General features: G+C 37.3%; 1 protein-coding gene across 1 annotated transcript; it reads right to left on the reverse strand.

The window, feature by feature from the left end:
• Positions 1-1,191: 1,191 nt before the first annotated feature.
• On the reverse strand, positions 1,192-2,064 carry LOC131635494 (F-box/kelch-repeat protein At3g23880-like). Its single transcript, XM_058906114.1, has one exon. It carries the CDS (start codon positions 2,062-2,064, stop codon positions 1,192-1,194), a length of 873 nt encoding a protein of 290 aa, XP_058762097.1.
• Positions 2,065-22,527: the final 20,463 nt, after the last annotated feature.

Genomic DNA, 22,527 nt, shown 5'->3' on the forward strand with positions numbered 1-22,527 from the left:
GTAACTCTAATGCCCTTGTAAAAGATGTCCAATCCACTAATTCATTACTTTTATGCATCCACTTAAACCAAGCTAGGGCTTCACCCTTCATGTAAAAAAACATCATAGCTAAGCGGTTTTCAGCCGGTACATTGTAAAAAGTAAAGAATTGTTCCGCCTGGAACAACCATTCCAACGGTTGAGATCCGTCAAACATTGCAAGTTCTAATTTGGGGGTGCGGAAAGTTGGAAGTGTGGAATTAGTGGGCTGTTGGGGGTAAAGAGTTTGGGGAGTTTGAGCAAAAGAGAAAGGGGGTATGGTAGTGTAAACTGGGGGTGCTGTATAGAAAGGTGGATCCATGTATTGGGAGGTTGTAAACATTCTTTGGTAGGGAGAAAAAGCTGTTTGGAAGGATAATGAGGGAACGGGGGTTTGGCTGTGTGGGGGAGGGCTGTGAGTAAAAGAAAGAGGTTGGGTGAAACGTGTGTGTGGGGATGAGTGAGGGGTATGAGTAGAAGTAGTGAAAAGAGGGATTTGGGTTGTACCTGAGTTTGCAGAGGAGAGATACCCGCTGTGAACAGTAGCGGCAGATACAGCAGAAGGTGAAAGGGCTGTTTTTCCATGAATAGTAGCGGTAGGGTTTGTGGATCCGTGAACAGTACCGCTGTGGGTGGCAGATCCGTGAACAGTAGCGGCTGGGGTAGTGTTAGTGGGTGGTTTTTCACTTTGTGAAGCTAACTTTGTAAGCAAACTCATCATATTTTCATACCTAGAGTCTGAAATTTGTTTCTCCTTGTCCAATCTAGTATGAAGATCCTCCATTTCGCAATGAGCCTTAAGAAATCGTTCATCCATTTGTTGTTGAGTCTCTTGCATAGCATTGTCAAGATGGGCGTGGGCTGTTTGTACAGCTTCATCCACAATCTCTTTGGGGTTGGGTGGTTTTGGAGGTGCCATGAATTCAAGATGAAAGCACCAATTTGATAAAGAGGAATTCAGCAACTAATAAATCTAAAATCTAAGGGTAACCAAAACAAACATAAAACAAAGATTTGCAGCAACAATAAAGAAATAGCTTGTGAAAATTTTCTTAGGATTTCAAGGAGACAAGACAACCCTTAAATACTCTAGGGTTGTTGAGACCTAAAAGGACTTCCCAAACATGGGTCTAGCCCAAAACAAAAATTGCAAAATTAAAAATAAAACTAGACTTATTTTGTCACATAGTCTTTCATCCATATGGGTTTAGTTTTAACTCTATTGGGCCTAATAACATTGTATGTCTCAGTCGAAAGATCAAGTGAAATAATCACAATTTGCTCAACATGAGTAATATCCGTGCATCGATAAAAAGAAAAGAAATAGTCATTAATAGCCAACCAATTAAAAGTGTTACTCAAATGCACACCATTCTTAGGAAAAGTTTCACTGGAATACCCCTCCCAACTAAGAGGCACCACCGGAAAACTTTGAATATTTCTCCAAACATTATCACCCGAAATAAAAACTTTAACCTCACTTTCCGCACAAGCCTCAATATGATAAGCCACAACCTTATAACTTTTTTTTGAATCATCATAACCAAATGCGAAATGAAAAGACTTCATATCATGGATATGACGAATGGAAGCAAAATTTTCGGGTTTATTTCTCGTGGAAGGATTCCACAAATGGATTGAGTATTCCATATACTCAACAGATGATTCTTTATACCCGAAAGTTGATACTTTGTAGAGAGATTTACTATACAAACAGATCAATCCGTTGCAAGTTCCAACAACGGAATAATCGCCGTCATTCAAACAACGAAGATTGTTTCTGTGAATAGTGATGGATGGATTTTCGTGTAGATCATACAAGGGGAATGGTACGATAATCAAATCTCTGGTATCCCTCCATACTTCAATGAGATGTTGTTTTTGTGATGACTTGTTAAGATGCTTATCAATGAAGGTTGGATCGGAGATGAGAGTGTTCCATAACTTGTTCACGCATTTGAATCTCGATACAGTTTTAACTGGAAGCAAGGATAGGATTTCAGCTACGAGTTCCTCAGGAATGAATACCAATGGAGAAATATCCATGAGAACAAAGCACAAACCCTAACACAAATGGTTTTAGGGTTTCTAAGTTGTGAAAAAGTAACATTATATAAGAGAAACTCCATCACTCAATTAGAATCTGAACAAATTTGATAATAAGGATTCTAAAATCTTAAACTTCCAAAAGTTACAAGAGAAGAGAAGATACAAAAATATTTCCGAAAGTTTACATATTTGAATTTAATTTCTTTCCGTGTTTATCCGTTTGGAATATTTTATTACAACTTTCCTATTTATGCGTGAATATATTTTATAAGTTTCCTAATATAATCTGTCAAAAAAAGATTACTAATATAATAATAATATTTGTTATAATAAATTTTGTAATTTATTTTAACCCGTAAAAATATTTATGTAACTTCTTTTAACTTTTTTCTTCTTAATTAACATCTTTTTAATAATTAGATCTAATTTTAAATATTTTGTAAAACAATTTTAGAATAAATAAGTATAAATTTTATTTAATAATAATGCAAATAAAAAAAATTAGAGAGAAACAAATTGTATTTTGATTTTTTGGTCTTAGTAAATTTGGACTAAAATGATTTTTGATAATGTTTCTAGAAAAATTCAACAGTGTTTTGAATGTCAAGATATTTTTTATAATTGTAATTTATTTATAATATATTAAATAAAAATATTAATTTTCACGTTGGAATGTTAGCCACATTTGTGCTTAATCATCGATATTCTTATGTGTCATGGTTAACGGGAGTCCTACTAAAGAATTTAAGGTGGAGCGGGTTTGCACCAAGGAGATCCTTTACCGCCTTTTCTCTATGGCATCGAGGCGGAAGGATTAAAGTGGCTGGTTAATAGAGCGGTGGAAAACGGCATTTATGCGGGGATTAACGTTCATGGCAAATGTTTTGTTGATGTGCTTTAATTTGCGGACGACACCCTTATGGTGGGGGACGGGTGTTGGAATCATTTATGGGCCATTAAATCGTTTCTAACTAGCTTTCAACTTATTTCGGGGCTGGGCATAAACTTTCATAAGAGTTAATAGGAATTAACTTAAGCGACAATTTCTTGGAAATAGATAAAACCTTCTTATCATGTAAGAGGGAGGACAAGGAGTTCAATTTTTTGGGTATTCTGGTTGGTCACAATCCTAGAAAGATCTCTACGTGAAACAGTTTAGTGACCAAAATCAAAAGAAGACTTCTCAGTTGGAAGAATCGTTACCTTAGTTTAGGTGGAAGGATAAAACTCCTAAAGTTGGTTTTGGGAAGCCTCACGATTTTTACTCTATCTTTTTATAGAGTTCCCAAGAAAGTGATTAAGGAGATCAATAAAATTCAAAGCACGTTTTTGTGGGGAGGCACGAAGGACAAACGGTGCATTCACTGGGCTAGTTGGGAAACGACTTGTCTTCCAATCGATCAAGGAGGACTTGGAATAAGAAGGATCAAGGACTTTAATGTTGCGCTTTTGAGTAAGTCGAAGTGGAGAATTTTGGGGGAGAAGGAAGCATTATGGTATAAGGTTTTGAAGGCTCGATACGAAGACGTGAAGATTCGAGTGATGAATGGAGGGGGGTTCGTATAGAGGAAGGAGATTATGTTCTACTTGGTGGACGAATATCCCAGCCTTAGATAATTATGCTCCAGCCAATTTTTTCGTGCACGGATGTCGCATTCGTGTGGGTAATGGCTTCGAAACGTCCTTTTAGCACGCGTGGTGGACGAAGGAAGGAATCCTTAAAGAATTATTTCCTATTTTGTTTTCCTTTTCTGTTTTACAGGATGTTTCAATGGCATCAATGGGAGGATGGAACTCTAACGTTTGGATTTGGTCGGATTTTGCCATTCCTCATAGCTCTCGTGTAGAACAGAACCTGGAACTTATGTACGCCAACTTTAATTCTCTGTTGTCTCGATACCATCCTGTCTGTGCAGGTACTGAATCTCTGTCAAATTCTGTTTTGGCTGCTGCTTTTATCTCCAACAGTGCAGCGGCTTCTCATGAGGCTGAAGTTTCTTTAGACGCTGTTTCCACTGCTAGGACGGATATGGCCAGCTGGGCGTTTGACAATAGTGGGGAGTTTTCGGTGTCTAATTTCTATAGTATCATCAACCCCGTGCATATACCTTGCGGCCCTATGGAAAGAAATGATAAAGTACTCAAAATTATTTGGAAAATGAATGTTCCAATGAAGGTGAAGGCGTTTGCTTGGAGGTGTTTCACTAATAGAATTTTGACTCGAGTCGCGCTGGAGATTAGATGTATAATATCTTCCCCTCAATGTTGTTTTTGCGGATTATTTTCCGAATCAACTGATTACCTCTTCTTGTATTGCATCGTCGCTTCTTTGGTTTGGAAATATATGGCAGATTGGATTGGTCGGAAGGCGGACAAGTTTGATAGTCTGAAGGAGAGTTTTATGAAGTGCTATGGCTTTTGCAAACTCAGGAAAGTAAGGAAAGGAAAAGAAGGGGTTTTGTGGATGGAAATATGTTGGAACATTTGGTTGGTAAGGAATGGAATAGTGTTCAGAAATGATACGTGGAATGTCAACGACATAGTGTGGAGCTCTAATATCTTGGCTTGGAAATGGATAGTCATAGGAAAAGTTAGTCAAACCAACTGTAGCTTTTATAATTTTAGCAAAGACCCAATGCTATTTTTATCGTTACTTTGCCATCACAATTACGGTTCCAAGGGTTCTACTCCACGTCGTTTCAAACAATCGCGGTAGTAGGCATTCTTATTCAACAAGTTTCACGCTTCCATAACCGACTTCAAAACCTTTCCTCATAGGGTCACTCTACTGTATTTATAACTCTTCCATAAATTAGAACACAATCCCTCCTCCTTGTAGGTTCAAACGGCACATTAATCCGACACTCGGAACTCAAGATATGAATTTTCCAATCATTGCCCGAAAATGCAACACTGACATCATGCAGCGACACTCTATACGATATATCCAAAACTCCTCAATTGGTAAATTCAATTCTTAAAATTACTCCTCAATAAACCTTCTAATTATTCCTTCGATCCATTCAACACTGACACTGACATCCCGTGCAGTACCAATAAACAAGTCTAGTTATAAGAACAAGAGTAACCGTAACTTCACATCTTTCCAACGTCATCCTGTTACAATTAAATATGTTACACCTGCTGCAACTATTTTTATAACAAAGTTCATCTCGTTAGCTTTCCGACGCTTCAAACGGAACTCAATTCGGATGTCCAGAACCCCAATTATGAATTTTCGAAGTTCCGCAGCTATTCAACAATTTTCCCGCGTTTTGCTTACGAAAATCTCACTCCAAAACTCATTCTCTTCAACTCGATCACATTCCAAACAGCTCCTTATCATATCTCTTCACTTCCAAACATTCTTATAACTTGAGCAACACATCCCATCGCCGGAGTGCGATTTCTGAAACATTACGACAGCAATCCTCTTTGCAAACTTGCAGCTGAATCTCTCCCGAGACGTAAAGCTACTCAACTGACATCTTCGCAGTACACCAGTAGAGCTGACACATCGCAACTTTCCAATTTCCTTCTCTTACAATAACTGTCAATTACCTCTAATCATCTTCCTTCAAGATGTCCCAACTCAATTACCAGTCAAATCTTAATTCCAAGTCACCTTCAATTCGGGAAACAACAAACTTCCACAACGCTTGCACTGTTGCCAATAACAGACTACTGAATCAATCATCTTACAACTGAAACATAACCGAGAAGCGAAGCTTCTCCCCCACTTGTTTCAATCCAACACCTGCAACAAACAACCAAGTACCGACAGTGATTCACTCACATGTCGCGTACCAAGGAATAATACACCGACAGTATACAACTGTCGCGCAACTCAACTAACTCAACAATTGGCCGGACGGACCGACCTGCTCTGATACCACTATTGTAACACCCCTCTAATACCCCACGGCAATTAACAAAATTAAATCAGAGTAAACATGCAAAGGGTGTCACAATTCAAAAATAAAAGAAAACACACGTTCGGCATATGTCATGCATTCACTGAAACATCTGAAATTATAACTCATGGATAAAAATCATGTTTACACATCGGAATCAAATCATCAAGTCAACATTACATCATTAATGTATCAGACTTCAAATAAAATAAACAATAGAGTTATAATTCGAAACTCAAAACATCGCGTCCCCAGTGTTACATCTATCAGAGCATGACACCGACACAACAACTAAACCGACTTATGAGCTAATCCTCACCAAGTCGAAAGCAGCTATCCTCAATCTAAAAATTATCAACAAGTAAGGGTGAGTCTCATTCTCAATTAATCAATGTTATGCATTCATAAGCAACAAAACATCATAATATATCATTCACCCAATTTGTCATATATTCAGATTCACATCTATTATATAATACGCCAAATTTAAGTTTTAGCAGCACACCTACTAAAGCGCTTCTAGTAAAAAGCGCTGTTATAGGTTGCACTAAAAACAAAATAAAAAAACACGCTAAAAAAGCGCTCTTAAAGGGGGGGGTAATGAAAGCGCTTTTCAAAAGCGCTCTTATAGGGGGGGCTATGAAAGCGCTTTCTAAAAGCGCTCTTAAAGGGGGGGGGTATGACAGCGCTTTTCAAAAGCGCTCTTATAGGGGTCTTATAGTGGGGGATATGAAAGCGCTTTTGAAAGCGCTCTTAAAGGGGGGGGGGGGGGGGTTACAAAAGCGCTTTTTAAGAGAAAGCGCTGGCATAGGTGGCCCTTCTAAAGCGCTTTTCAGAAGTGCCCTCGTAGGTGTTTTAAAATAAAACAAATTAAACTTGCCCCAATTAATTTCAGAAGCGCTTCTCAGTATCTTTCTCCTTCGCGACATAACACAGAATCCCTAAATCAATTTCTTCCCTAAATCAATTTCAATCCTCCGCCACGACCTGCCACGACCTTCAGCCGTCTCCGCCGCTTCAGTGCAGTGCCGTCTCCGCCGCTTCAGTGTCGTTCTCCGTTCTCCCTCCGCCTCTGGTTTGCTGCATCCCTTTAGGTAATTTCTATGTTGTCTCTTCTGCTTCTTATTCATATTGAATCATCTGGTTCATATCATTCTGTATTCTAGTGTTCTCTTCTGCTTCTTATTCATATTGCTTAGGTTTTTGAATATGCTGAGAGAGGATTCTGTATTCTAGTGTTCTCTTCATACTTCTTATTCATACTGCTTAGGTTTTAATCATTTTCAATTAAGCTGAAACATTATAGTTATTTTTACTAGTGTCGATTGAGTGGTGAAGTTGAGATATCATGCCGAAATATGACAATCGGATCGGTTATGCCGAAACATGCATCTATGGTGAATGAACCGGACGCTTACTTACTAATTTTCTTGTTACACTTGATGATATTATAACATGTCCAGGTGCATTTAGGGAAGAGAAATAGTAATTGATAGGATTGCATTTTAATGACTCTTTTTTGAAAATTCCCGGATTATATTTGGTTTGGAAATTGGATTCTTGTTGAAATATATTCATAAAAGAGTGAAGATAATTTGAGTGATTGTAGGTTATGTTGTGTGTAAATACAACACGACACCGACAAACTAGTGAAGATATTTTGAGTGCTATCTTATTGATTATTAAGATTTAATAGTATCCTTTGAAATTAACGATAGAATAACATTCTTATTAATTCAAAGCATGCATGCATGGAAAAGATATGTTAATTCTCGTTACTTTCGTGATTTAGTGACTATTAAAAAATCACTTATTTGATAAAATAAAAAGCACTTATTTGAGTTAATAAATTTTGGTCAGTCATCTTCCTGTACGTGTTTAAGTTATTCCACCTAGTGGTATTTGATAATTAAACTTCTTATAAAATATTATTGACTGAACCGTGGCCATCCTTATCCTATCTATGCTTAGCCACTCTTACTTTTTGAAATTGAAAGTGAGATTTGTCTACTTCTATTATATTTTATGGTACTATTTATAGGATTTTTTTAATGAGAATTGCACACTGTTTCATTATAGATAAGTCTCAGTTTGAGGCTTAGCAGTACTAGTATTATCTCTTTTTATTAATACTTGAAGACATTGAGACACAACAACCATATATTTTGAAGGCAGTTCATAAATGCTTTCACAAATGCAACCACTAACTAATGTTTTGTAGAACTAGAATCCTAATATATTTTTATTCCTCTGTAGAGGGTAGTTTTTGGTCTTAATAATGGTATTGAACAAATAGTTGAATATGCTACAGTTTGCATATACTTCCTTCACTTTTATAATATTTGTATTTAACTGCATCGTGTGTGTGTGTGTGTTTAATTTTACAGTTACTTTGAAGTCTCTGGTTTCTACTTGTACAACGCCGATTCAAACCTACCATCTCCCACATCAAGTCTAATTCAGGTTACTATCCCTTTCTTCTTGCTTATAGTTTGTTATTTTTTGCTTATAGTTTATTATTTATGGTTCTATTTAATATCAATTTAGTGTCTCTCAACCAATTTTTTGGTTTGTGGACTTATATTACCTTGAAATAAGGTAATGTCTTCTTTAAGAAATCGGGTATTCTGATTAGGTATTCTATTATGATGATAACTATTTATTATCTTGACAAAATTCCTTAGTACCTGATAGAGAAACCAAGAAGCATTTGTTTAGCTTAATTAAGTCATGGATAAGACATGGATGAGATCAAACCGATTGTCGAAAGAGTACGAGAAAGGGGTATGGGAATTCGTTGAGTTTGCGGTTAAGCACTCCGAAGACCCGCTTCGAATGCCGTGTCCTTGCTTGGGTTGCTGTTATGGGGATAAGGTTGACAGGAAACAGTTGGGATCCCATTTACTACGGTTTGGAATTGATAGAAGTTATACATGTTGGACAATGCATGGTGAGAAAAGTAACGGGAATGCTGGGTCGAGTTGTAATAGGAAGTATGCTTCAAACGATGATTGCACAGACACATACGATTGCGATCGAGTCGAAGAGATTGCAGAAGCGCTTGAAGAAGATCTTGCGGATTGTCCCAAAATGTTTGAGAGGTTGGTAAGCAATGCAGAGAAACCGTTGTATGATGGTTGTTCAAAATTCACAAGATTGTCTGCGGTGTTAAAGTTGTACAACTTAAAGGCGGACAATGGATGGTCGGATAAAAGTTTCACAGAGTTATTAGCCATTATGAAAGATATGCTACCAGAGGATAATGTTTTTCCCAATCGAACGTATGAAGCCAAAAAGATGTTGTCCTCTATTGGCATGAGCTATGATAAGATACATTCATGTCCAAACGATTGCGTTTTGTTTCGAAACGAGTATGCAGCGTTGAATGAGTGTCCTAAATGTGGTGCCCCTCGATATAAGAAAAAGTTGTCTCATGCTAAAGTCTTATGGTATTTTCCTATAATTCCGAGATTTAGTCGCATGTATCGTAGTGAGACCGATTCAAGACACTTGACTTGGCATGCAGATGAAAGAATTATTGATGGAAAGTTGCGACATCCGGCAGACTCACCACAATGGATGAAAGTTGATACTGATTATCCTGAATTTGGAAAAGAAGCAAGAAACCTTCGGTTGTCATTGTCTACTGATGGAATGAACCCGCATGGTATTCAAAGTATCTCGCATAGCACATGGCCTGTGATTCTTATGATCTATAACCTACCTCCGTGGCTATGTATGAAGCGTAAGTACATGATGTTATCAATGCTAATTTCTGGGCCTAAACAACCAGGGAATGACATAGACGTATACTTGGCACCGTTAATCGAAGATTTAAAGTTTTTGTGGGACAACGGTGTGGAGGTTTACGATGGGTATAGGAAGGAAAGTTTCAACTTGAGGGCGATGTTGTTTGGAACAATTAATGATTTTCCAGCATACGGAAATCTATCCGGGTACAGCAATAAAGGTCAAAAGGCGTGTCCCGTTTGTGAAGATGAAACCGATACGACACGATTGGATCTTTGTCAGAAGAATGTCTTTCTCGGTCATCGTAGATTCTTAAATTCTAATCATCACTACCGTGGGTGGAGAAAAGCATTCAACGGAAAGGCCGAACATGGTACAGCCCCGCCTTTTTTGTCAGGTGATCAAATTTTTTAAAAGGTGAAAGATGTGAGCACTCAGTTTGGCAAGCCTTTTGCACATTCACTTGTCAAGGGTGGGTGGAAGAAGAAGTCCATTTTTTTTGAACTTCCATATTGGAAGTCGTTGTACGTAAGACATTTCCTGGATGTTATGCATATTGAAAAAAATGTATTTGACAGCGTTATAGGTACGTTACTCAATATACCAGGAAAGTCTAAGGATGGCGTTAACATAAGGAATGACATGGTAAACATGGGGATGAGAACTGAATTGAGACCCGTGACGAAAGGAAGACGAACATATCTGCCACCTGCTGTTTACACTCTATCTAGAAAGGAGAAGAAAACATTGTGTAAGTTCCTCAGTGAAGTTAAAGTTCCAGAAGGCTACTCTTCAGATATTAGAAGACTTGTGTCCATGAAATACCTCAAGTTAAAGAGTTTGAAGACGCATGATTGTCATGTTATAATGGAACATTTTTTACCAATAGGTATACGTTCTATTCTGCCAGAAAAAGTAAGAAGCGCAATAACTAAGCTGTGTTTCTTCTTCAGGTCAATTTGCAGTAAGGTGGTCGATCCCGCGATCTTACCAACATTGCAAAAAGAGATAGTTGTTACTTTATGTGATCTTGAAATGTATTTTCCTCCCTCGTTTTTTGACATAATGGTTCATCTTGTGAAAGAGACACAATTGTGCGGACCAGCTTATATGAGATGGATGTACCCTGCTTAACGTTATATGAAAATATTAAAAGGGTACGTGAAAAACAGAAGTCGACCAGAGGGTTGTATTGCCGAACGATACGTTGTTGAAGAAGTGGTTGAGTTTTGTACTGAATATCTGTCAAATGTTCAATCAATTGGACTCCCCAAATCTCATATTGTCGAAAAAAAAGAAGGAAAAAGGCTAATTGGAAATAAAGTTGTGACAGTATCAATGGTCGAACGGGATCAAGCGCACTTGTATGTTCTGCACAGTGAGATTGAGGTTGAGCCGTATGTTGAAATGCACAAGGTTGTTCTCCGAGATTTAAATCCAAATAGAAATGAGAACTGGATAGTACGAGAGCACAATCGAAGTTTCATACCGTGGTTTAGGGATCATATTTATTCAAAGTATCGTTCAGATCCTGCTTCAGTAACAGAAAGGTTGAGATGTTTAGCCTATGGTCCAACTGTAATTGTGCTTTCTTATAGCGCATACGCTATTAATGGATACACATTTTATACCAAAGAACAGGATGATAAAAGTACTATGAAAAATAGTGGTGTTACCTTGGTAGCTGAAGCAATGCACATATCAAGTGCGAATGACTTAAATCCGAAATTTGCAAATTTGTCATATTTTGGGGTTATCGAGCGCATTTTGGTGTTTGATTACGCGAAGTTTCAGATTCCTGTATTTGGTTGCAAGTGGGTTGAAAATAATAGTGGCATACGAATGGATAAGTCAGGATTTTTGCAAGTGGATCTCAATAGGGTAGGGTACAAAGATGAGCCTTTCATTTTAGCCTCTCAAGCTAAACAAGTGTTCTATGTCAATGATCCGACAAGTACGAAATGGTCTATAGTGCTTTTATCTAACAAAATAGTAGATGAAAACATTGAAGATCAAGGTGATATTGGTGTTGGCATTGAATCTTGTACAAGAAACGATCAAAATGAGAATGAATCTTGTACTAGAAATGATCATAATGAGGGTATTTGGATCAATCCAACCGTCCGCGTTGTTAAGAGACGCGTAGAACACAATCCTACCAAGAAAAGAAAGAGACGTTAGTGATAAAGGTAATAGTATACATATTCCGACTAATTTGTTTTATTCAATTTGTACCGATTGTTTTAATCAATAGTATAGTACTTATTCAATTTTGGTGCATATTCTCGTTTTGTACATAACTTTTGAACCATGTATCCGTTTGTCGACTTCTTTACATGTAACTATACTATTTTGACGATTCCGGAGCTGCTCATGCACTTATATGTTCATTTCGGGACTGTTTTTTTATCGGTTTTGCTTCTGCCCGTAATCAAAAGTCGGGCTTAGGGTCTGAATTTCGGAAAACCGACTTTATTTTTGAGTCCGTGGGGACGTTTTACCATAGCCATGTAAATTTCGTTCAATTCCGACAACTTTATTTTTTGACGCTTATTTTGATTTGTACCGATTTCGTTTCCGATTTACTTGTACATGCATGGTTTGACTTCCATTTTACTTGTATAGATTGTTAGCTTATTAATAGTGTACTAATGTGCTTTAGTTTGTTTGATACAGGTTAAATGGCTCCGGATAGAGATGCTCCACCTGAAAACTCACAAGAAAGAGATGCTCAAGAAAGAGATGTCACGGATACAAATGCTCCACCTGATACTGAAGCAAAAGAAGTTGCACGAGGCATCACTATCATGAAGGGAATCGTTCGACATAGAGACCAAGGATTAGTATACCGATTGGAATGGAATTCTGATAAACAAGCAATTGGTCCTAATTCTGCAAAGTTGACAAGTTATATTGGTACACTTGTTCGTATGCATATTCTGGTCTCCGTAGCTAAATGGAATCTGAAAAGCGAAGACTTGGATGCGAAAAAAAAAGCGATTTGGGACGAGCTTCAGGTATATATCATATATGGTTAATTGTTGTTATTATCTTGACGATAAATTGTTTAAATTACTTATACTAACACACTATGAGTATGTTTTTTTGCAGAGGACTTTTGAGATACCAGATGATCGTAGACGCTACATACTTGGTTTGGCCGGCAAAAGATATAGAGGGTGGAAAGCTTTTTTGACAAACACTTATCTTAAGGATAAAGATGGAAACTTTCTTGAAGAGGCACCGGGACGGCCAAAAAAGTATGAGATCTTCATTGGTGAAGAAGATTGGGCTAAGTTTGTAGAGCAAAGAGATGAAGATTTTCGGAAAAGGAGTGCCAAGAATAGTGCGAGAGCATCCAAACCCGCATATCCATACAAAAAAGGGCGTTTGGGATATGCACGCTTGGAGGATAAAATTGTAAGTAAATAGAAATGCGTTTTAATTAATTGTCTAAATGTGTTTTATTTGACGATTTTATCATTTGTGTCAATGCATAGTTAGAGGAGACTAAAAGTGAGGAAACCTCACTTCCTGAACATGTGTTGTGGAGGGAAGCTCGTGTGGGCAAGGATCATGCTGTCGATCCCGAAGTTCAGAGAGTTTTTACTGAATGTGTAAGTATAATACTGTGTCTTTAATTAAATCAAATGTTTTTTAATATATAAATGATTTTTTAATGTAAATGAATTACAGGAGACCTTGTCGCAATCGGCATCCACCGGTGAGGGGAGCGTACTTAGTAGAGCACTAGATGCTCCTGAGTATCCCGGTCGGGTGAGGGGTAAGGGTCATGGAGTGACTCCAACCTCTTTTTACAAGAGTCCTAGGAGAAGAAATCCTTCAAATGAAGAAGTGTTGCAAAATTTGGCGGAATTGCAAGCACAAGTCTCTGAATTGCAAAGAGATAAAGAGGCGTATATGAGAGAAAAGTGCAACACTTCATCGGTGAAAGAAACTAGTGATAAGGCTAGTATCAACTATCAAAGGAAATTTCCCGAGGTAATTATAATTTTTTTTCCTTTTAAATTGTTCTATTTTATTAATGATAATGACTTTATATTTACTATTGGTTTAGGGCATTTCATCTTGCCAACTATACTTATCGGAACCGAGTTATCAACTAGTTGGCAAGGGAAAAGTGCACAACACTTTGGCAGATTTACTTCACCATAGACCGCTCCCGGATGGACACCTGAAAGTATCGGTGGATGTTGTAGTAGATCATGATGCGATGCTACCGGTACCTGACATGGTTTCAGAGACGACATTGCTGCGAGATGCAATAGGATCATTTGTTGCATGGCCCTCGGAGCTCATTACCATTAGTGATGAGGTATATTGAAAACGATTATGAATCATTTAGTTTTCGAATGTCAATTCTAAACCGTTTATTAATTATTTTTTACATTTTAATTTTAGACTGCTCCTATAAAACCCACAGTTAAGGGTAAAGGGATTTTACAGGAGGAGGAGTCCGTTGCATCACTAAAAGAGGTACATTTAAAGTGTTAATAATTAATCTGAATCTAAATCTGCATGATTTTATATTTTACCTAACTTATATGATTTTTAGGCATCCGCTCGAGAGTCACAACAAGTGACGCAGCAAGTTCGTACCGTACCACCCACTGGTCCTCCGAAGCCAGCGGGAAAAAAAGGCGGTGCTTTTATGCCTCAGTACCGGTCGACGCTCGCAATAATGGTTGATATGTCCGATTTGAAGGATGGTGCTTTACGTGAAATCGTTATGGATGAGAGTGTCTTCGGTATTGAATTCAAGTCACTTATTACACTTGATGACTTGGAGGAGATTTTTAAGCATGATCAACTAGGCGTCAATAACATGCACTCATACATCCGGTAATATTCCCTCATCCGATATATTATTTAATTAGTCCCACAATATAATTTATTTACACATTTCAATGAAAATAATCTAATGTTTATTATGTTTTTATTCAAGGTTGTTGTATGACAGAGTGTTGCGCGGGACTCCGTTGTCTAACAGATTCCGTTTCGTGTCTTCCGCCCACTGCAGCGGAATGGCAATTGCTTCGGAACGGGAATCAGTTAGACAGCGATTAGTCGATAGATTCATGTCCACCGGCAATACAGAATGTCTGCATCTTTGGGCGTATAATACCCGACCAGTAGGGTTAGTTTCTCATTCTTTGTTCATCTAATCTCTGTTTCTTTTGTGTATAGCAAAATTTTCATATAACCTATTGTTTTTATTTATAGAGCACACTGGTTGCTGCTTGCTATCAACCCTATAAGGGAAGTCGTGTATTATCTGAATTCGGTAAATGGTGAATGGACCAATTATCCGGCCATGAAGGACATCGTTGATTTGTAAGTGGGATCGTTCTAAATATATATTCGTGTATATTTATATATATATATATATTTACTTATTTGTGGGATTGATCTAAACATATGCTTTTATATATTTGTTAATTAGATCAATACAAGTGTTCCGAAGTCAACGGGACGCACAGGTATCCCGAACTAAATCTAGCAACATTACTTGGATCCAAGTGCAGGTACATTATTTTTCACAATGTTGCTTATAATATATTTATGCTACTTGATAAAACAATGCACAACTATAGAATCTTATTTGTTTTTCTATGTAGTGTCCGCAACAGAAAAACAGTTACGATTGCGGATACTTTGTATTGAGGTTTATGAAAGAAATCCTTCAGGCAAATCAATTAGAGATTCCGCTCACGGTATGAATTTATAACTTAAGATAATTTCATATAATTTATTACATTTAACTAAATGTATCATTCATATTTTGTTTTTGTTTTGTAGTACCTTGACGAATTCCGTGCCGCTGGATACCCGAAACTTAAGTTGGAAGAAATAAAAGAGGATTTGTGTCATTTTTATATTAAGCGCTTTTTCATGTAGGATTTGTGTCGAATTGAAGTACTATAATATAATTGATGTTGTAATGATGTATATATATAATTTTGGATATTATAATGGTATTATATTAGTATATATATATATATTGTCTTACTGATGGCTGAAATAATATCGTCGAAAATAAATTACAGGTCGAAAATATTACAGGTTGAAAACATATTACAGGTCGAAAATATTACAGGTCGACTGGGAGGATTAAATTACAGGCTGCACATTAAAATACCTCATTTAGCTACTAAAGCGCTTTCTAAAAAGCGCTCTTAAAGGCCCACATACTAAAGCGCTTCTTTTTAAAAGCGCTGCCAAAGATTAATAAAAAAGCAAAAAAAAAAAAAAGCAACATACTAAAGCGCTTTTGTAAAAGCGCTCTTATAGGGGGGGCTCTTTTTCTGGAAAAAGCGCTCTTAAAGCCCACCCTATAAGAGCGCTTTTACAAAAGCGCTTTAGTATGTTGCGTTTTTATTTTTATTTTTTACTCTCACAGGGGGGCCTATCACAGCGCTTTTCTGGAAAAAGCGCACTTAAAGGGGGGCCTACCAGAGCGCTTTTTCCTGAAAAGCGCTCTTAAAGGGGGGCCTACAAGAGCGCTTTTTCCAGAAAAGCGCTCTTATAGGGGGGCCTACCAGAGCGCTTTTAAAAGCGCTTTCGTAGCCTATGCCAGCGCTGACTTTGGCAGCGCTTTAAAGCGCTGTTAAAGGCCAAAAAAAGCGCTTTAAAAGCCCTTCCTCGTTGTAGTGTATTCATCAATTCACACAATAATAGATTACAACACAACACAGAAATCCATACAATCATGTTATGACAAAATGCATATGACACAACTGACACTATGCATGTGGTACCAAAATCCGTGAATCACATTCACAGGACTTCTCTCTGCGATACTGCCCTTCAAGTCGCTCTCACCCCACATGGGCACACGACTAACCTCATCGCTCACACCCCCATGGGCACACGATGACTGCTTTCTAATCTCCGCACAATGGGAATTAGCCACCAACGATCCACTCATCAACGGGATCCAATGTAAATGATTTATGAATGAATGCACACATATCACATACTTATATCATCACCGATCCGATGCTTAACATCGTCTCATTTCATCTCACCAATATCATCACAAACAAGTATGTACATGTCCAAGCATCATTCAATCATTCACATACATTCACCACAATCAACATATTAATATTAACAGCATATTAATATTCACAAATCCTCAATCATCATCATATAATTCTCAACAATCATCACATCGTAATGTTTTCAAAACAACCTCTTATATTGTCACATTTCGTCATATATGTCAACAATACATCATCCAATTACACAAATCGTCACATGATTAATATTTCAACATAGCATGTATTTAACACATCTCATCACATATATGTACAATACATCATTCACCAAGAAATAAAATCATATTTAAAAATAATTGGATTCACACCTCATTCCATCGTTTAAACACGTAGGCTATCTCATAAGATTCATCGTACTCGAAACGACACTAAAAACAGACCTACGATTCGAAAGTTACACACCATTTAACTTTCCCAAGAAATAACTATCGCTACAGCACGCGGCGCAACCAAAGTTCGCAGCGCGACCTGAACCACACAAACACGTTCGCGGCGCCAACTCATGCACGCGGCGCGATACGAGAAAATAAGTACGCCTTCGCGGCGCCAACACATGGACGCGGCGCGACCTGAGCGTATCACAACTTCCTGGTTTTCTGCCCACGGTTCACGGCGCAAACAGAGGTTCGCGGCGCGACCTGGCGATTTTGCAGAATTACGGGTCTGCGTTAGACTATGTGATTTCACATCTTTTTCACCCAAAAACGATTCCAGACATAGCAGACAGGCATATAATCATCGAATTTCTCATCACACATCATTATACATCAAAACAACACATCAACAACCAACAATCTATACAAATTCATCAATTATCCCAAATCATAACATACCTAACAATATCAAATCCCAATATGCCCAATCGAATCGAATCATACGTTAATCCATCCTATTACCCATAATCACATAATAGAAATTAACCGGAAGAGTCCCCCCTTACCTTAGCCAAGAGTTCTTGATTGGTCTCTCCCTCCATTGCTCCTCTTTCACGTTCTTCGTGTTCCAAACTCTTTTCACATTCCTTTCTCTTATTCTCAATTCCTTATTATTTTATAAAATAAACTTTAATTGGAATAAGACCTTTACTAACATAACACCCCCTCATTCCTTAACATCACACATGACCCAACACCATAAACCATCCTTTTCCAATTAAATCCCACAAACCACATATAATTCAAATTATTAATTAAATTTCCATTTAAATTAAAAATTAAAATATACGGGTGTTACAAATCTTGTAATCCTTCTCAAGCAGTTGGCTAATACTTAGAAGGTAAAATTTGATTCTTGGAATGTAAAATACATATTTGATCAAGGAATTTCCACTATCCCTTATCATGGTCAAAATGTCACCGATCCCATCGGCCGCTAGAGTGGTGTTATATGCGAACTTCACTTTGTTCTTTGTGGCACAATTGATTTTCAAAAATCATCCTTCCTCCCCGTTGTTATACCCAAATATTTGACCCTAAGATCATACATCATTTGCATATCAATCATCAATCAAGAAGTTTCGACTTAGAACTCTACTTGTGATGTTGTGTACAATTCATCTGCAAAGGAATCATCAAGCACCAATGTTTTTCTTGTATATGTTGTTTTACTAACCAAAATACCAAAAATATTGCCTTGTGCTTTTGTATGTTTGTGTTTTGTAGGTACCAAGTCAAAGTATCCATCAAAAAGGGCATTTTTCAACAATTTCACTGTGCAAATCGATTTGCATTAGGTGTAAATCGATTTACACAACTGATTTTGCCCAGATTTGCTTCTACCATCAGTGCAAATCGATTTGCATAATGTGCAAATCGATTTACATAACTATTTTTGCCCCAGATTTTGCCTTTTTCAGCAATGTAAATATATTTGCATAAAGTGTAAATCGATTGCACCAGTGCGAATTTGGAAAAATGAAGGCAAATTTCAGATTTTGAAAGTGTTGACATCATTTGCAAGCATGGGAAGCATGACTTAGCTCTTGTATTTGATTACCTACATCATTTAATCATAAACCCTCATGTGATTGCATCAAGACCATTGGATCTCATTTTTGGCTCCAAATCCTTTTCCCAAGCCTAATTCTATTTTCCAATCCTAACTCCAAACCACAAAAATTCCCAAGCCTAAGTGCTATAAATTGATGCATTACCCTCTTCATTTTTCAAGCTTTGATAGCCAAGAAAACTCTTGCTCTTTCTCTCCTCACCTCTTCCAAACCCCTCACTCAAAGCTCTTGTTTCTTCCACAAAAATTAGTGAGTCACATCTTGAACCTCACTAATTTAGAGCTAAACCTCAACCTAAACACTACTTTCTTCATCAATTGTGAGAGATCAAGGCTTGTGGTTGTGTGTTCTTGAAGAAGATTCAAAGTTTGTGAAAGAATTGGTAAAATTCTAGATCCTTTCCATAATCCAAGATGTGATCCATTGTTGTTTATGTTTGATGCACCCTTGGTGCTACATTGCTGACTTTTTCTTGCTTACTTGATACATTTTCGTGCACAAATTGATCCAAGATCACAAGGTGTTTGGTTTTATGTTTAAACAAGTTTTCTTCTCTTTATTTGCTGTTTTTTTTTTAAAACTGTGTTGTGAAAATCGATTTACATCTGGTGCAAATCGATTTACATAACTAAAAAACTGCGCAGATTTGAGAACAGAGTTATGCAAATCGATTTACACTCTGTGCAAATCCATTTACATCTGAGCAGAATGTGTTTTTTTGCCTTTTTTAACTTGTTTTTGGTTATAACTCATCTTCTACTCCATTCTTTTGATATTTTCTTTGAATCACAAGTTAGAGGCCTAATTTCTCTATAATTTCAATGGACTTAGGGCGTCGATAGGATGAGAATCCAAATCCGCAAAATTAAGTGATTGAAATTATTGATGAAAGGAGCCTTTGAATGTGGTTCCATCTTTTACTTCTTTTTATTTCGATCGATGAAAGTCTTAATGCCTTGAGAATTCTTATGGATTCTTGGTAAAGACTAGATCGCTCCCTATTTTTCTTTTCGTGCGGTATTGCTTTCGGAGAGTGATCTACATATCGCTTCTCTCGCATGCATTAGTACATAGAGTTTTGACCGGCCTCGTTGTATGGTGATTTCTACATAAATCACTTGGCGATCTGCTTAACATAGCGCAATATTTCGTGTCCCGAATCATAAAAAGATCAAATATGGAAGAGAATTGTATGCGGTTGATTTAAGACTTATGGAAATTTATCGTGTAGTCGCTATGATTTTATCAAGCTTCTGATAAAGTTCCATTGAATTTAAATCCGAGAACATCCTTCACTCACCATCGATCTTTCTTACTAACTTTGATAACATACTTGACAAGTTTCAAGATGGTTATCTTTAACATCTAACAATTGACTTTAATTTCCGCACTTTATTATATTGCTCTTTATATTTCTTGCTTTATGCTTTACTTTATCATTTCATCACGTTTATATTCCGCTATTTTCTCTTTGTCCATTTGGACATATGTTTATGCTTCCGCTATTTTTCTTTTGTCCACTTGGACCATACTTTACTTTTATGCTAAAACACTAATAAACAACAAAAATATAAAAAACGCTTAAGGCTCTCTTTCGGACTATTGGTTACTATCCCGAGCATTATGGAGATTTGGACTTATGGACTTAGTACCTCTGGACCCTTATTCCGTTATTACTCTGCTGTTATTCTGTCTGTCTGGCATTGGATTGTTGTCTGTTTATGCATGCAGGTATTTCCTTGAAAGTCCTTGATGGCTAATTCCAAGGCATTGATATAAGGATTTTACCCGAAAACAGCCGTTACTCTGCCCGATTCCGTCAGAATTTTAATGTGCTTAATGCAAAGTGGTGCTAAAGATAATAAGTTCATCTGGATCCTCAAGTGATAATGTGTTGGTTTGGTATTGATAAGTCCAAAGGATGGGAAATATACCTTGACTCTTAATGTCAAGTGTTGGCTTCTTATTTCGGTTAGACCGCTCTTTTCCTTAGCTTTTATTTTACGCAATAGGATAGCCTCTTCATCTCCTCCCCTTCTTTAATTTTCAAAATCTTCTCCCTTTTTCAAAAACCTTCTTATGTTTGCAATCTTTTCAAAACCTTTCTTTAAAATATCTTTTGCCCTTAGTGGCTTTTCTTCAAAAGTTTAGACACGACTAATTGTCGAAACGAGTGGCGAGACCCCACGATTTTGAAATTGATTGATATAATGAGATCTTTTCCGCGTGAGAGAGCTAGTGGCATACTTGTTGATTTCTATCCGAGTTGGAGCCCTTCTTTCATTTGCGATGCAAAGAACTCGTTTGTTCTCATGCTCAAGATCAATGGCTGAGTATTTCTCTCCGACGATGATAAAGTGTTTATTTGTTTTAAAACGTTTTTCCCTTTTAAGCGGAACTACATTAGTTCTGACTTCTCCATTGCACTGAGGAGGTATGTAGGCACAAGGCTTAACGTCTTGCCGAGCTTATTTTAAAAATAAAACAAACCCTTTTGTAGCACACACGACACAGATTTTCAAAAAGGTTCCTGTGGAGTACCACATATATGAGGGGTGCTTATAACCTTCCCCTTGTATAAACAACACCCGTACCTAAGATCTCTTTCTTTTTGTTTTAAAAACAAACTTTGAGTTTTCTTCGTTCTTTTCCCTTTTCCTTTGGAAACAATAAAGCGCGGTGGCGACTTTCACTGAAATATTGAGTCGAGTCAATCCTATGGCTTCGATCTCAGATTTTCCCCGCTACACCCGTCATATGCTTTTAACAACTAGAGTCCAAATACCATTCCTCACTGCTCTGAAATACTTCTCTCACAGTTACCACTATGTTTTCTTCCGCATGTAAACGATTATAGTTTTTACGCAACCGGTTACAACATGTTTCTGCAGCGTTCCCAGAATTGCTGTTGTTGTTGTCTTGCATCCTGTTGTTGGTGCATTCCTCTTTTGTGATCATGATTAAGAGTGTGTTATCTTCATCACAATCTTATCTTGCAACCTTGGCTTCATCCCCTTGAGGTTCTTTCTTGTTCACATTGTAACCTCTTGCAAAATGGTCAAACTTTTGACAATCAAAGCATTGTATCTTGCTTTTGTCAATCTTTCCCTTTTCATGCCTTGACCATCATCTTGTTGCAAATGCCCTCACCCTTTTGACAAGTCGAATTCTTTGAATTTTGGAATTCTCTTCCACCAAAATTATGAAAATCCCCTCTACTCTTCATGGGCCATTTTTATTTTGATTTCTTGTTTTTCTCATTGAAACGAGCTTACAAAGCGATCTTTGTCTTTGCCTTGTCATTATTTTCCCCTTCATTATTTGCTCATGAGCCTTAAGGGAGATCTGTAGCTCCTCTTTGCTCATTGTCGCAAGATCCTTTGATTCCTCAATTGATATAATGTTATCAAATCTTGCCATAAAAAAGCAAGATTTTCGCGACGACATTCCGCTCCGTAACAGTTTCTCCACATGCTTTTATTTTGTTCACCAATCGAGTAATTCTCGTCATGTAATTGTTGATTATCTCATTTTCCTTCATTTGAATTAATTCAAGTTGACGTTTTTGAGTTTGTAACCTCACCACCTTCACCTTGTCAAACTCTGCGTATGCCTTTTCCAGGATTTTCCACGCTTGCTTTGACGATTCACAATCTCCAACTTTCTCAAAGTTGTCACCATCCACACATTGATGGGTCAAAAATAG

The sequence above is a fragment of the Vicia villosa genome, unplaced genomic scaffold (assembly GCF_029867415.1).
Source record: "Vicia villosa cultivar HV-30 ecotype Madison, WI unplaced genomic scaffold, Vvil1.0 ctg.001502F_1_1, whole genome shotgun sequence".
Classification (NCBI taxonomy): Eukaryota; Viridiplantae; Streptophyta; class Magnoliopsida; order Fabales; family Fabaceae; genus Vicia; species Vicia villosa.